The sequence below is a fragment of the Microcebus murinus genome, chromosome 12 (assembly GCF_040939455.1).
Source record: "Microcebus murinus isolate Inina chromosome 12, M.murinus_Inina_mat1.0, whole genome shotgun sequence".
NCBI lineage: Eukaryota > Metazoa > Chordata > Mammalia > Primates > Cheirogaleidae > Microcebus > Microcebus murinus.
In genome coordinates, this window is record NC_134115.1 from 4,847,209 (window position 1) to 4,863,850 (window position 16,642).

Consider the following 16,642-nt stretch of genomic DNA (forward strand, 5'->3'; position numbering starts at 1 on the left):
CCATGTGAGTCAGAAACGTGGGCTTTTCTTGGTGCTCTTCTCCGTGGGAGATGCTGGGCTTCAGGGGTGCCATGGGCAAGCAGCCTCCATTGTCAACGCCTTGTGGGGGACTCAGCTGCAGGGCACCACCTGCTGGAGGCCTTCCCTGCCCGGGCAGAGGAAGAGAGAGAGAGAGAGAGAGAGAGAGAGAGAGAGAGAGAGAGAGAGAGAGAGAAGCCCTGCAGGCCCAGGGGACACTCCCTGTGCATGGCATTTTCTCTCCAGGACTCCTGGCAGGACTAGGGCATGTGGGCCTGACCACCGCCCACTTCTCACTGTGGGGAACCCTGCGACCTGACCACCCTGCTTTCCATGGAGGTTGACACCTGATAAGCATTTTGCATCCCAAACTCTGTCACAGCTTCTGCTGCCACCCTGCCTTACTCTTGTCAGTGGACACAGGTCATCTACCTTCTCATGGCATCTTGCATCCATCTCTCTCTTTCTGACCCAGTTGCTCTTGCCTTTACTGCAGCCCTCATCATTTTTAACTCTTCCTGTTATCTCCCACCCTCTTCAACGCCCCAGAGCCACCCCAAGCCACTATCAAAGTGGGCTCCATAAAATGCAATTCTGCCTGCGTAGCCCCCTCAAGCCTCTCCACGCCTCCCTGCATACCCAGCCCCTGCCGCTCCTCCCTAGCCCAACCAGCCCAGTGGGAACCTCTGAGATGGCCTGGAGCCCTTCCCCACACAGAGCCTCCTCCTGGGGAGTGCACCTGGCAGCCCTCCAGCTCTGCTGGGCTGGGGGCAGCTCCCACACCCTCAGGTCAAGCTTGCTCCCCTCTGGAGAGTTTTTGTATCTCACACATATTAAAGAATCCACATAGCCTCCTACTGGGTTATGACATTAATTTTAGATTTTCTGCCTTCCTGGGGGCAAGGCCACCTTTCCCAGGGCCCGGCTCAAGGCACATGCTCAGGACCCTCCCCCAGAGCCACCAGGAGCAACCAGCCCTTCCTGCACCCTGGCTGGGTCCCACGAGGACCCATGTTGGACTTACAACCTACAGAACTGGAAAACAATGAATGTGTGTTGTTTTAAGCCACGGATTACATAGAAAGCTTAATGTAAACAGTGGCTTAGAAAACAAATACACGTTTTTATTATTGATTTTAAAAAGAAAAGCCACAACATGCTGAAAAGGCTGTCACTGCAAATGATCCCAGACTGCCTGGCCTTTGTGTCTCAAGGCTGACTTTAAAATGAGGTTCTTTTTCAGTTTTCTTCTGTGCTGTCAGACTATGGAAATTTCATTTACATTTAGCGTTATCTAAGGGAGTAGTCTCCACTGTCCTCCATGTCTACACGGCACACGAAGGGATGCTTAGGCTTCTTGGGATAAGGTCTAAAACGAGTAGGAGCAACTCCCCAGTAAGGGCACAGTGCTCTGCTGTGAGCGCGGTGCGGATTCGGGGCGGCGTGGCTGCCTGGGCGCGCAGAGGCCTGGGGGCTTTCGCCCTGCTCTCTGCCCTGCCACCTTCCAAAGCGTCGATGCTGCCTTCCGGGTACTCGGGGCTTTACTGTACTGTCATGCTCTTGGAATATTAATTTCCTGCTTTGATTGGGCATCTTTTTCATATGTAGCAAATTTACACTGCTATTCATATTTTAAAATTACCGATTCCCCTCCGCTGGCCTCGTAATAAAAGAAATAAAAGTATCCTGGTGGCTGAAGGGTTAATTAGATCGTTTTGGATATTTTTCCTGCCTTGGAGACGCAGAACGTGCACAGGTGTTTTGCATTCTTTTCACATAAAAGAATCAAGGGCCGGAAGCCTCGGTTTTGAATGTGCATTCAGTGTACATTCATAATAAAAGCTGAACGAGGGCACAGCCACTCGCGGCGGCTTCTTGATGTGAGAGCACGGCTGAATGAAAGTTTGGGGCACAGCCCCCCTCTAGGGAAGCGACCCGGCTCACACCGAGCCCTGACCCGGGGGCCTCGAATTTCCTTGCAAAACTAGTTTTTCCTCTTACCATAGCAGCTGTCCTCTTCCTGCGTCTTTGCAGTAAGTCTGGTGCTGGTTTTTTTTTTTTCCCACACTGCCGTTGGAGAAAAGATCCCGCCTTTGATTGAAATGGAGTCTTCCACTATTGAGCGAGCCTTTGCTGAATGAGTCATCGGGGCGGCCGCCCATTGGCTGAGGCGCGCCGGTTGCCTGGCGCCGGCTGCAAGGCCGCTTCATTCACAGAAACGCTGGTGGCTCGCCGGCCTCTCCATTCACACAAACGGCGTCTCATTCACAGGTCGCCGTTTCTCCTGCTGCTAACGAAGACCTCGGCTTGGGAACCGCAGGGCCGATTCGCTTCGGTTTGGGGAGGACTCTGATGACCGTCACAGTCGCCTACAGGGCGTGCACTCGCTGTTGCTATGCGAGCAAGGGGCAGGGAACGAAGGGGTGCCGCGTGGCTGCTCCGCTAGGGCTGCGGCGCGGGTGGGGACGCGTTTCCTGCGCCGGGGACGCCGCGGCCGCTCTGCGCCCTGCGCCCTGCGCCCTCGGAGCTGGCCTCGCCCGCGCGCCCGCCTCGAGCGGCGCTCCTTAAACGCTGCTCCTTGGAGCAGGGCTCAGGACTCGGGACCTCAGGTGCCACGCGCGAGAGGACTCGGGTGACCTGATGATGTGCGAGAGGCGAATGCACTCGCCGCGCGGAAGTTGCTGGGAACTTTGATAAGGAGGGCTTCACTGTGGGCAGGTCACCCTAACGCGCGAGGAGGACTGGCAGAGCCCGCGAGGACAGCGTCAGCGGGGCTGGAGTCTGCGGCAGGCCTCCGAGGACCGCACTGTCCTCACCGAGAGGAAGGAGGCCTGCGCTCCCTTCCAGCGAGTCTGGCGCCTGGAAAGAAGGCGTTTTCTCCTGCGGGTCGGGTGTGCAGCCGGAACAGCTGCATTGCTGCCTGCTGACTGCAGGGATGCAAGCAGCAGCCGAAGAACTCTGAAATGCATCCGTAGCGATTCGTAGGCATTTCCCCAGGGCTTAAACACACTCAGCAGAGCTAAAGCTTCAAATGCAGCCCCCTTTGGGGATGGATCTGGAGAGCCTGTTGCCACTCATCAAAGAAGCACTCTTCTTTTTTGGAAGTGGATACTCATGTAACCCTTGCTGAGAAAGACTGATGGAAATTAGCAGGGAAGACCCCTGACTGGCGCTGTGTAGAAGTTCATACGCAGATTTTTGTTTTTTGTTTTTCTTATTTTTGAGGAACTGCATTGCCACAGAGACACTTGTCATGGCTGCTCTTTTGATTTGAAAAGAAAAGGAAAAACCCAGGAAATTGGTATTTTATGCTCACCTGGGGGGTGAATGCCCCTTTTTATTCTATTCAAAAATTTCTGCTGCCTTCCAAATCAGAATTCATCAGGATTCGCTGAAGATCTTATTCTTAAAAAGCCTCCGTCACATTTTAACGCACGGCTGTTAGACACTGTCACAGGCTCACGCAGATGGGCTGAGCAGGGGAGAGCAAAACCTAACAGGATAATGGGTTTCAGAAAGTTCACTTGACCGTTTGAAGGAACTGGATTTACCTTTGGCACAAATGCAGAGTGGGGGTGTATAGGGAGGTGAAAAAACCCTACGGTTGGAAAGAAATATCTGGGAAGGTAGAAAAGGAAAATTGAGAATTGATTGGCTCTAGTGTGCTGTCAGCGGGTGGATGTCGTTTCTTCTTCTTCTTCTTTTTTTTTTTTTTGCTACAGGAAGTGATTTGCGGTGCTCACCGAGCCTTTGTTGAGAAGGGTCTCCTCTCAGAGTGAGTCATGCTTTAGCTGTGCGCTGCCCGAGCAGCTGGCGCTCTGTCAGAGGCAACTATGACTTTTGCAAAGCAAACGTGCAACCCCAAGCAGCGGTCTCCCGGGCTGGGGCTGCGTGGCCGCTGTTGTGCTGGCTTTTAATGGTGGGAGGGCACCGTTCTTTGGCTCTGCTCTCCCTCTCCCGGGGACCCCACTCTCCGTCCCGCTCCGGGGACCGTGGCTCGCCTGCTATGCGCGGCAGCCCGCGCCGGGGCCGGCACCAGCAGCGCCCAGGCGGATGCAGCGAGCCCACGGAGGGGCATGCTTCCACGCACCAAGTACAACCGCTTCAGGAATGACTCGGTGACATCGGTGGATGACCTTCTCCATAGCCTGTCGGTGAGCGGCGGCGGCAAGGTCTCCGCTGAGCGCGCGACCCCGGCGGCGGCCCCCTACCTGGTGTCCGGCGAGGCGCTGCGAAAGGCGCCCGACGATGGGCCAGGCAGCCTGGGCCACCTGCTCCACAAGGTGTCCCACCTGAAACTCTCCAGCTCGGGCCTCCGCGGCCTGTCGTCCGCCGCCCGGGAGCGGAGCGGCGCGCGGCTCTCGGGCAGCTGCAGCGCGCCCAGCCTGGCGGCCCCGGACGGCAGCGCGCCCCCGGCGCCCGGCGCCCCGGCCATGAGCGCCGCCAGGAAGGGCCGGCAGGGCGACGAGCCGCTGCCCAGGCCCCCTCGGGGGATGCCGCACGCCAGCGACCAGGTGCTGGGGCCTGGAGTCACCTACGTCGTCAAGGTGGGTGAGGGCGCGGGCCACCCAGGCAGGGGTCCCCGGCTCCGGGTGGGGGCCCAGCTTGGGGCAGACCCCTTCCTTCCCTGAGGCCCGGGGTGCGGGGAGCACCTGTGACTGTCACGTTAGAGGCGAGGGAACGCGCACTCCTTAGCAATCAGATCGCTTCACAGCAGCGAGGAGGGAACTACAAACGCGCTTTTCCGCATCGATTGGGACAGGTTTAACAATCGGCTGACCCGGTCTGTCCTGGTTTTCCCTGGGCTCCACTCTTTGGACATGCCTTTGCCACCTGGCTTTACCAAACATCCAGCCAGTGCCCCGTTAGACACGGGCATACAGCCCTGGGAAGCGGGGTTCGGCCTACCTAGCGTAGCTGAAACACACTTGGAAGACCTGGGCAGCCCCCGGGTGACAAAGGCGCGGAGTTGCTACTTCTGACGGCTTCCCGCGGGGAGGGAGGGCGCTTTCTTCCCCACAGCTAGAATTCCCAGCTCCTTGCAGAGCAGGCCAAATGCTGTCCTGCTTTCTACAAGAGGGGCTCTACTTTCTTACCCAGGCCAGGTTTCCTGTGGTGTTTGTCTTGCATTCCACGCGGAAAGGCTTTGGTTTACAGCAGTGGAACGAGGCTTTGGGACTATTTTTCTGGTGACTGTGCTCTTCCATCTAAACAGGCTAAAAGGAGATGAGGGGGCTGCTCTCGGAGCTACAGGCTGGAAAGGAGTTTGTCCTACAATACAAACAATTATAAAATCACGATGTAGTCAATAAAATTCATCCCTTATGCAAGCATTTTATGATATTTAAGGAGCAAATAGCGCAGTTCAGTTAATTGCCACACGCTTATTTCCAGCTGCCTGTCGGGCAACACCTATTTGAGCCTCTACGGCTGGGCAGACACTGGCGGTGCTGGGGTGGGGGAGGGTCAAAGCTGCCTTATTTCAGACATGCCACTCCAAGGCATGACTTTTTATTGAAAAAGAAATGAAGGGGGGAGGCGGGCATGGGCAATCTATGTAACCTTAACATTTGTACCCCCATTATATGCTGAAATTTAAAAAAATGGAAAAAAAAGAAAAAGAAATGAGGCACAAACTCTGTCCCCATGGTGTCGTCAGTAACATGGAGAAGCCTGCAGGACGGCTTGTCTGTAAATACAGGCTACAGAGCCAGTTTAAAACTTCAACAGAAAACATCCTCAGGTAAAATGCAGCATCTTGGTGATTTTGGAACTGTTTCTTAGTAAAAGAAACAGTTGATGTTGTGGGTTACATTTAACTGTATCAAAAGTGCTCATAAACGAATGTGACCATTGGTATTAATCAAAAAGAGAGCCTCTTTGCCTTTTGAGACTGCTTTTAAACTTAACCTTCCCTGAGTATGGGCTATTCTATTTTACCAAAAAGGATCAGCGTAAAGTATGCATATTTGGTTGACCTTATTTTAAGAAAAAATGTATACTCATCTTGTATTGCTTATTTAAATTATGTAACCAGCAGCCCAAAATAAAAAGAAAAAATAAAACCAAACAAAAAATCCTGACAACTTTGAGGTTACAGTGTGACACCAGAGTGTATTACTAATAATTACCTCTACAGTGTTAGTGTAATTGCTATTAAAAAGGCTACATTTAAAATAGATAAATAAATAGACCTTGGCAAAGCATTTTATACCTGTCATGTTGAACATAGATGGTAGTCTTCAAATTTAGGGAGAATTCTCAAACTTACACCTTTGCTTAGAGCTTTGCATTTGCTGTTGGAAGAATGAAGGCAGCTGTCTAGCTCTGAAGGTCAGATGTGGCAAAATAATGATGAACGTACTAAAATATGTCAGCCCTGCTTCGACAATCTGTTGATGTAAGGTTTGTGACTTACCCCCAGTGGTAGCAATAGTATTTGTAGTTAGAGGGCTGGATATGTGCAGAGCATGTCTGTGTCTTGGAGGTACTTTGTGGTGCCTCAAAGTTGAGGGTTGCAGTGACCTGGGGTGCATGGCATGACTGACTAGTGCTCTGTGCTGTTGTGGGTGGTTTGCTCCCCTGTTAATCAGCAGCTGTGAACAGTGGAGTCATGTGAAAGTAAATGTAGGCATTGTCCTTTGCTTTCCTGGAGAAGTTTGAAATCTCACAGAAAGCAAACCAGATACCACAGGACAATTTCTTGTGTGCAGTTTCGATTCAAATCATCACATGGCCAGATGCACATGTGCAAATTCCCACATTGCCCATATTGAGTTTAAAACCACGAACTTATTTTATTAAAAAATTATGAAACTGAAAAATATCTTAATTTGGTGTTTTTTGCTGATTTGTGAACAGCTCTATTGGTATCCTTACTTTAAAAGATTTCTGGTAGACAGACAAGGGGGATCTTTATAATATGACTAAATATCGATCATAAAATCTAAAAGTTTAGGGTTTGAAAAAGGACTTATTATTCTCTTGGACAGAAATTTTTTCTAAGTTAAAGAAAGTCCCGATGTTTTTCAGATTCCTGAAAAACTTATATAGCGTATTGTTATGGATTTTCCCCTCTTACAGAAATACCTACTTATAGGTGATACTAGGATATTACACATAAGAATTGTAACTCAAAAATATTTCAACTTAATCTGAGAGCACTGACTGTAAAATACAGAAATCTGGAGGGTTTTGATCATCTAGGAAACATCAAAATATTTGAGCAGCAACTTGTAACGTTAATTAGTGAAGGATGTAAAATTTAAAGATGGAAAACGTTCCTGAGCAGCACTAGAATTCAAAGCTCATGGCATGGTAAATCGGTCCCGCCGCTGAGTTTGCTGTTAAATAACACTGGAGTTTATACACATCCGGAAGCTGGAGAAAGGCTCCAGCTCACGCGGCTTCAAGGTTTATATTCATGTCAGGTGGGCCTTATTGGAGACACCTTTCTATCGCCCTTGAAGGATAACTGCCCCCACTTTTTCTTTTGATGATGTCAAAGAGAAAGAACAAGAAACTACAGATAGAAAAGAAATATCCAACAACAAAGAACAATGAATATTTTCATTAAATTTCCATCTAAAAACTTCTATTTGGGCTAGAGACTGATGGAAATACAGAGTGCTGGCTATGGTGCTGTCAGCCTTTAAATCGTCTTGTCCTGGAGCCAGAGCGGGCTGGGACCCAGCCACTCACGGGCTGCCGGGCTGCAGCTCGTCCAAAAGGCAGTGCCCTGATGCTTCACCCCTCCGTCCTCAGATCCACGCCGGGAAGACTTTAGGGAGGAAAGAAAGACATGAACAGTTAAGGGGACAGGAGGTCGGTGGGGGGCTCAGTTCTTAAAGAGCCAGTGAGCTGAGGTAGAAGAACCTTCTGGACCTTCTGAAGACAGGCACAGCCTTGAGGTTCAACTTTGAAACTGTCCGCTAGGCGCGGGTTTGGAGGGAACGCTGTGGGCTGCTCTGTCAGCCCTTGGCCCCAGGCTGGTCCCCAGAAGAAGGGCTCCTTAGGTCCTATGGCACCACAGACTGAAAAAGGTAAGAAAAGGAACTACCACATTTAGGACTGACCCAAATGCGGAGGAGAAGAATCAGGAGACCAAACTGAGAAGCAGTGCCTTGAGGTGTCGCCACTCATTCCCACAGCCGGCGAGCATGAGCTCGCGGGGCGCCACCCAGACACCTGCCAGGCTTCCTCCACTCACAGAGGGAGGTTGGGCGGGGAGTGTTACACCTTTACTGACAATGAAGATGGCTATTTGTAGGAGATCGGATGATCGGAAAAGTGCTCCATCATGTCCTGGTGTGCTAAAGTGTTTGCTTCTCTTTTGGAACGAAACCTTGTTTGTAAAAAGAACTCTTTAAACTTCATTTTATTTCCCCCATTTGTGAATCTGATGATATTGAAAATCATTTATTTTATTTGTAAATTGTTCTTTATAGATGGTCTTTATAAATTGCATTTACTCTAAAATTTATTCTTGTTTTTCTTTTTTGCTTGCCTAAGTATATAAAAATATCTTCAATCGTCTTTGTCTTAGAACTATATTCTTTTGGTAACTATGAGCAAAGATCATAAAAAAGTTATTTTAAGTATAGCCATAAAATATTATTATGGTGAAATTGATTAAATATTGTTTTAGTTCTAGATTGCAAAATTGTTCCTTGAAGTGAAGTTGAACTTTGACAGTTGATTTTTCTTCTTAAAACTATTTAAAAATCTCATAATATGGGCAGCTTACACGTGAATATTGTCCAAATGGTTTGAAAAATAGTTAAAGAAATTCTTTTGATATTAATAGATACAGTTATTGATTTGATCTAGAAAGTGTGCCATCTCTTTTTATGTGGCATAAGCATAGATATGTTAAATGCACATGCACACTTTTTTTTTCTTTTTCTTTTTTTTTTTTTATTTTCATAGCCAACATCATACTGAGCACATGCACACTTCACACATACACAAACCCACACACGCACCACACACACCCATAATGACAACACACACGCACCCCACAGGTAGACAACTTATGATGACTTTGGATAGGTGCTGTTTTTTTTTGTTTTTTTTTTTTTTTTAGAAAATAGTAGATGTCATATTTTTAGAAATGCCCAATTATCTCATTCATTTCCTTTATATTCATGTTTAGGAAAAAATCATTCTGAAAGGTAAGCTGTTAGTGAAACTTTAATCCTATAAAGAACAGACTTCTCCTCTGCCTGCCCATGATGTTTTACCTTTGAATGTATGTCATAGTTTTGAAGACCATATGGTAAATATTAACTTCAGCTAAGTCCTGGGAGCAGAAGGCCGAGGGGGGCAAACATGTGAAGCCGCTGGTAGGCTGGTGGGACACGTGGGACGGGCTCAGCCTGTGGGCACTGGCTTGGGGATGACCGGCAGGGCAGGCCCCTGGGTGCAGCTCCACTTGCCCCTGGTGCGGGGCGTGAGCAGTCAGCCCCCTCTCTGGACCTTGCTGTCCTGGCAGGAAGTTGAGGGCAGCGTTGTGCTGGGGTTGGTCGTGGTCTCTGTGGCTTGGGAGCCTGGCGAGGGGGAAATGGCGGTGTGGTGACCAGTGTGGGTCTTTGCTCCAGCATCTAATGTAATTGGAAGAGGCGGGCCCACAGAAGCACGCTGCCGGGTCACTGCGCCAGGGCCAGGCCCCGCAGCGCTGGCAGGACCTGAGTGTCTGTACGGTGGGGCTCAGAGGAAAGCCATGAGGAGCAGCCAGAGTGTTCAATGAAAACACCCAAATAATAATGAAGTTAGTGGAGTTATTTCATTCATAAGTAAAATGGTGATGGATGTAACGGAAAGACATGGCCAATTGTGCACAATTTTCTGGGTAAAGGACAAGAGAAAAACATTTTGCATTTTACCATAAAAGATCTACACCAAGTGGTGGTTAATGAATATCTTTACAGTGGAAGTCACAAGGGCCCACTGATGTGCCGCCAGTGTGTGTCTCCCCGTACTAGGATCGGGAGTGCCTACTTTTGAGTGCTTTTGCCTGGAAGACTCAGGTGCCTTACGCTGTCCGCCAGAGCCGCTGTTCCTGACGCCCCGCAGAGCCGCCTGACCCCCTGAGAGCCAAGGCTCCCAGAGCGTGTTCGGGAGCTCGTTGTTAGCACGCTGCTTGCTTTAGACTCGAAACACCCTAGGGTTTCATCTGAGACGTGTTGTTTTCCCAAAGTGGAAAAGCCCTCCAGAGAGGTTTTCCTCACTTCTGTCTATTGAATAGGCAGAAAAAGAAGCAAAGATTCCATTCCAGATTTTAAGAATTTAAACTTGTAAGAACGCTTCAAACTCTGGAACTTGGCCTTCACCCAGCCTCACATCAGAAGTACTCTCCACTCTGAGGTCATTCTGACAGACTTCATTTTATGAAATTCCATTAAATATAATTGCTTGGCAGTCTAGAGGGACCTGCTAGCAATATGTTTAATGCTAGTGCTTGTGGTTTTGCACATATTAAAAATTTCTAATGCCACCTGCCCCCAAAAGAAACGTTCTGTTTTTTTTAATTGATAGTCGAAACATGGTTCTAGCTTTGTTGACAAAGAATTAGCCCCTCACATGGCGTTTAGCAGAGGCACTGAGCCATAATCTGGGCGTCTTATGATTTCCACCAAAGAAGGAATAACAGAAACCTTTCGCCCCTCAGAATAGAACAATGAAAACATGCCTGTTTTGAGTGTCTTCCGCCTGGAAGACTCAGCCCCTCGCAATGACTTCTTGCTTCTCCTGGAGACAAGGTGTCAGCTGATTGTGAGGGCATTTGTATACAGTGGTCCTGGGCACCCAAGGGGACTGGTTCCAGGATCCTCAAAGATATCAAAATCCACAGATACTCAAGTCCCTTTATGTAAAATGTAGTATTTGTATGTAACCTACATACATCCTCGGGTACACTTTAAATCATCTCTAGATTACTTATAATACCTAAAATGATGTAAATGCTATGTAAATAGTTGTTATCCTGCATTGTTTTGTTTTATTTGTGTTATTTTTAATTGTTGTATTGTTATTTTTATTGTTTTTAAAAGGCATTTTCTGGGATTTGGAGGGCTGGCGACATGCCATTGCTCCCAGCACGTGCTGTGTGTTTGTGCGACTGGGGAGCGCGCAGGCGTCTCTCCGGGCCTGGCGGGCCCTCTCGCCCCTCTGGGCGCGGGAGCCGCGCTCCATGCCGGCAGAAGTACATATTGGCCTGTGGTGAGCACGCAGTTTAGCGCCTCCCTGGGCCACGGGGCTGTGCCATGTTGGGTCCCAAAGCTCCCGTCCACTGCGGGGATCTAGCACTTCCCTTCCTTCTTGCTGCCTCGCCCGCCCCCGTCTCGTGTGGAGCCCCCTGGCCTAGAAGGCCGGCAGCCTGCTCAGCAGGAGAGGCGCCTAGGAACTGGCGGCGGGGGAAGGGAGCCTTGGCCCCTCTGTCTTGTCTGTCCCCGACCCAGGGGCAGGGGTGATAGGGCCTCGGCCGCTTCACACGCACCTCCGCCGTCTGTGCTTGCAGCTCTGCGTGCCCTGTTAGATCACTTGTAAACTTTGTGTTGTGCCTTGTGAACCATTCTTTTATGAAATTTAAGCATTTATTATGGACATTTTAAACATATGTGCAGCATGCAAAACACAAAAGAATAGAAAGAATGATGTCATGAGCCCCAGGTGCGCACTGCCCGCCACCCTGCTTCAGCAGGCATCAGCTCGCCGCCCTCTGTGCCCCCACACGTGAATTATTTAGGAGCAGTTTCGGGACATCCGGGTTTTGCCTGTGGCTCCTCTACTGACTTGTGTGGACCTGTCTTTGCCCTGGAGTTGGTCAAGCTGTGGCCTGGATGCTCAGAGATCTTCTAGAAATGAAGGAGGTCCTTGCTTAACGGGAATGAGGGTCTCTAGCTGGCATGTGGTGACTGTCTTTCAGAAACGAACTTGTAAGTGGCATTTGTGGTGCTCTGGTCCTGTGCAGGTCTAGGTGGTGTCCCCGCCTTGGTGCTCAGAGAGCACCATTCTTGACTAATAAGTTGCAGCCTTGGGCTTACTCAGTAGGGATCCCAAATATGGCTGAGCAAGTTCAGTGTCCCAAGTATGATCAGATCTCCCTGCATTCAACTCTGTGGCCCTCAAAGTAGAGCTGTGAGGAGGGGGCAGGTCTCCAAGCCCCCAGGTGGTGGCGGTGGGAGCTGTACCACCTACCCTCCCCTGCTCGGTGTCTGGTGGAGCCTCTGCCAGCATCAGACAATCCTTCTGGAAATGGGTGTTCTCCTAAGTTGTTTTTACTAGCGTTGTATTAGTCAGGGTTCTTCAGAGAAACAGAACCAATAGTTTTTTATTAAAAAACAGATAAGGCATTGGCTCGCACAGTTTCGGAGGCAGGCAAGTCCCAGGATCTGCAGAGTGGGTCAGCAGGGTGGAGGCCCGAGAGAGCTGGCAGTGTAAGTTCTAGTCCTGATGCTGGCAGCTTGAGAACAGGAAGAACTAGTGTTTCAGTTTGACTCTAAAGGTAGGGAGAAAACCAATGTCCCAGCCTCAAGGCAGCCAAGCAAGAGGAATTCCTTCTTCTGCAGTGCACAGTCAGTCTTTTTGTTCTCGTTGGGCCTTCAACACATTGCATGAGGCCCACTCACATTGGGGAGGGCAATCTATTTACTCAGTCTACTGATTCAAATGTTAATTTTATCCCCAAAACACTTTGGAGACACACCCAGGATAACGTTTAACCAAATATCTGGGCACCCTATGGCCCAGTCAAGTTGACACATAAAATTCACTATCTCAAGTATGCACAACTTCCAAAGCCTTTTCTAGAGTGGCTACTAGCTAATCTGAAGCACTTACGGGGATTTCTATTCACCAAAACATGGAGATTCGGGATAAGAAATAATCAAGTAAACTTACCTGGAAGGGTCTCAGATTTTGTTACTGTTCCTGTGGGCATTAAAGAGAGAAACATTTAACAAATTCCTCAAAGATTTGTTGAGGGTTTACTATAGATGGCTACTGAACTAGGGGTCTCCGCAAGGAGACAGGTAAACTGTGACCGTGCTGGCCAGGTGAGCTGTGAGTGGGTCTCTACAGCACGGGGGAGGGTGTGGGCTGCGGTGTGCACACTGGCAGAGTGTGGGGGCTCGGGTGGCCGCCTGTGCCCGGAGGGATGCCTAGCGTTCCCCACATGGCTGGAGCAGCCCAGCAGCGGGGGATGCGGCCGTCTTATATTAATATGTTGGCGGTTTTAGAATCACAACCAGCGACAGAGACACCCAGGAGGGGAAACACGTTTCTACATCAAGGTTTTCACACTAAAATTGAAAAAGCATGGTTTTTTTCCTCTTAATTTGCAAATAATAACAATAACAATAATTTATAGATGCAATTTTCTCCATTTAAGATTTGCTGTCATGGATTTTTTAAAAAGTATTTTGATGCATGTCTCTATTTGGCCTTTACCAAATTAAAGAACAAATACCAGGCCAGGTGCGGTGGCTCGTACCTGTAATCCCAGCACTCTGGGAGGCCGAGGCAGGAGGATCGCTGGAGATCAGGAGTTCAAGACCAGCCTGAGCAAGAGTGAGACCCCGTCTCTACTAAAAAATAGAAAGAAATTAGCTGGACAACTAAGAATATATAGAAAAAATTAGCTGGGCATGGTGGCGCATGCCTGTAGTCCCAGCTACTCGGGAGGCTGAGGGAGGAGGATTGCTTGAGCCCAGGAGTCTGAGGTTGCTGTGGGCTAGGCTGACGCCACGGCACTCACTCTAGCCTGGGCAACAAAGTGAGCCCTTCTGTATTCAACTATCAAGAAGCAAATTACTGTTATATATGTTTTCACAAGAAAATTTACCTATGATCTTAGTTTTCAAAATTAAAAAAAAAATTCCAGCAGTTACTGAATTTTATCAGGGATTTTTTTCAGCATCTAGTAAGATAAATATATATATTTCCCCCTTTTCTATAAGTGCAGTGAATCATTTGCCTTTCTAAAATACATGTCTGTCATCTCAACCTCCTAAAAGCTCTCTGTAGCTTGCCTTTCTCACAGAATTCAATCCAAATTCCTTATTGTGAGAAGAAAGCTTTTGGTTTGGCTTCATCTTAGTTTCTGGTCTTCGCCTCTTGCTCCCCTTCCGCAATGCTCCAGCCATGAGGAGCAGCTTCCTCCCCCGCCAGGCGCTCCTCTGGGCCTCTTCTCTCCAGCTCACCTCGGCCTTCAAGCTTTAGCCCAACAAGCCACTGTTCTCCGCCGCCAGCAGCTGGCGGTTCTGCCCGGGGTCTCGCAGCTGTGCGTCTACCTCCGCAGCCATCCGCTCAGCCCACGCTAGGTGAGACTCTGCCCACGCCTCGTGCCGTGTCCCGGAGAGTCCAGGCTGAACCAGACGCTCCCTGCGCTCAGGGACACTGCGATCCAGAGGCGCGTGCACGTGTGTGACATCAGGCCATGAATTGTGGCGCGCGTTGACGCGGTGCGGACTGAACGTTCGTGTCCTCCCGTAATGCACATGCTGAGACCCTGCCCCCCGGTGATGGCATTGGGAGGTGAGGCCTCTGGGAGGCGATTAGGGCCTGGTGGTGGAGCCCTCCTGAATGAGATCAGTGCCCGTGTGAAAGAGGCCTCAGAGGACTGCCTCACTCTCCTTCCAACATGGGAGGACACAGCGGGAAGACGCTGTCTGCAAACCAGGAAGCAGACCCTCATCAGCCACCGAACCTGCCAAGGCCTTGATCTAGGACTTCCAGCCCGAGAACTATGAGAAACAAGCATGTTATTTAGGCCACCAAGTGTGTGGTCTATTTGTTATAGCAGCCTGAGTCGGCTAAGATATGCTGTAAGGCCACGGATTTCCAGCCAGGTGGTCAGCCACTTACCCCAAGACTTCCCTGGGGGGAGAGCCCATGGTCAGCACTCAGTGCCTGAAGACAGGAGAGTAGAAGTGGCCGTAGGGCACTGGGGAATGTCACCGATCGAAAGTGGCCGATAAGTTAACCTAGGGGCCTATTGTCCCCCTGGCTGTTTGGGATTAAGAACATAACTCCACAGAGGCGCATTTTGAACTCTATTTGTAAATTCTTTAGTAATTATTTCTTCTGTGAACTGGTATAGATGCCGCAGCCCCCTGCCCCCCAAAGTCTCTATCAGGCTGTTCCGTAGTTGGGAAGCATTCTTAGCAGACCTAGGAATTCTGTTTTCTTCTGTCCTTTCTTTTGAAAGCTAATTGCAGTGAGAGACTCAGTTTTAATGACAGCCATGTATAGCGAAATGTTACTGGGACATTTCAAAACAGAAAGCTAAACTCTGTAACACTTTCACATGGCCCCACTTCTCATTAAAGCATTTATGAAAAAAAGGGGGCGGGAGGAACTAATGGATCAACAAGTACTTTTTTGGGAGTCAGTTCTGTGGAAGGTATTATAGGTTGTAAAACAGGTGTAGTGTGATACCCTAAAAGGAACTAGTGACCCAGTTGGACAGGAAAAGCTGACCCATTAAAAACAAATCCATGTTCCCAAAGGTGCTAATTATGTGCTAAGAGATCAGCATGGGCTGGGTTATCAGGAAAGGCCTCTCATATGAAGCAGGATGTATTCTGGGTCCTGAAGGTTTATCCAGATCTGGGTAGGAAGAGAGTGCTCAAGGCAGGAGAATCAGAGGGAGAAGCCCTTTGTTGGTGCGAGTGTATACGCTGCGTGCGGAGCCATGGGAAGACATGCTAGTGCATGGAAAGACATGCTAGTGCATGGGAAGACATGCCGTTGCAGGCTGGCTGTGGTCAGAGGAGAGCCTGACAGTGGACATCAGGGGTCATTTGCCCGTGCCATGGTGGGAACTCAGGGTTGGGATCATCTGGAATCAGGGCTGTGCCGGAGTCCTTTTAATGGCCAGGAGCTCCCTCTGGAATGGGGGGCTGGCCATTGTGCTTTGCACCCCATGCCCCCCTGCATCCGCTGGGCATTTGTTCTCTCCAGCCCTGCAGACTGTGTCCTGTCCTTGCCAGATGACAGCCCTCGAGGTTGCTGAAGAGATGTTTTCCTTTATCATTCTCTTCCCTGAGCTAAACATTTCTCACTCCTTCAACTTTCCTGATTCTACTATATCCTGGATTCTCTTATCTGTTTATATTCTGGTTTGTAAGTTAAATTTAAGAGACTTTACCATAATAAAGAATGTGGTTCAATTACAGTTTTGCCCAGGGGTGGTAGATACTCCATCTTTGGAGCTTTGTCCTGTCTTAAGAATAATTCAGGCCTTGAGTTCACAGGCCTACAGGATTGGAGAGAACTTACTCGCTGCCTAAGGTACCACACTCTTTGGTAAAGAAAGGATGATAGAGCTTTCTTTAGGCTTGTTTATTGTGATTTACAAGCAGAATTATTGATGACTTCCAAAGTTACATTTTCTTTTCTCAAAAGGCTCACTATAGACTTACTTTCACCTCCCGCCTTCCTACCTCACTGCCTACCACGGGCCGCTCCGCCACTGCAGAGTCCCCAGCGGCCAGCTGCTGCAATCAGAACCCAGACTCGCAGTTGAGGAGGCCAGGGGATCGTCACTGGGAATTATGTCACCCATCAAACGAAGCAAATATTCCCCTGTAGAAACATAGTAGAATAAATTCTGGTACATTTA

The 16,642-nt window shown here is 49.2% G+C and overlaps 1 protein-coding gene and 2 long non-coding RNA genes across 4 annotated transcripts in view; 2 read left to right on the forward strand and 1 right to left on the reverse strand.

Annotated features, from left to right (window-relative positions):
- The first annotated feature begins 2,219 nt into the window (after positions 1-2,219).
- Positions 2,220-16,642, forward strand: part of SHC3 (SHC adaptor protein 3) — a 144,084-nt gene continuing 129,661 nt past the window's right edge. Inside the window, exon 1 of the mRNA XM_012773787.3 lies at positions 2,220-4,565. Within this exon, the coding sequence (XP_012629241.1) occupies positions 4,095-4,565 (471 nt within the window). The 5' untranslated portion in view covers positions 2,220-4,094. The remainder of the gene's footprint in view (positions 4,566-16,642) is intronic.
- Positions 12,332-14,292, reverse strand: LOC105876164 (uncharacterized). Of its 2 annotated transcripts, none has more exons than XR_001156283.2 (4): positions 14,220-14,292; positions 13,511-13,601; positions 12,919-12,948; positions 12,332-12,517 (listed from the first exon to the last, which is right to left on the reverse strand). It is a non-coding gene; the product is annotated as an uncharacterized LOC105876164 (long non-coding RNA). The 2 variants fall into 2 exon arrangements; XR_012922052.1 differs by having other exon boundaries at positions 13,511-13,604; positions 14,220-14,290.
- On the forward strand, positions 13,291-14,792 carry LOC142874255 (uncharacterized). Its single transcript, XR_012922054.1, has 2 exons — positions 13,291-13,587; positions 14,340-14,792. It is a non-coding gene; the product is annotated as an uncharacterized LOC142874255 (long non-coding RNA).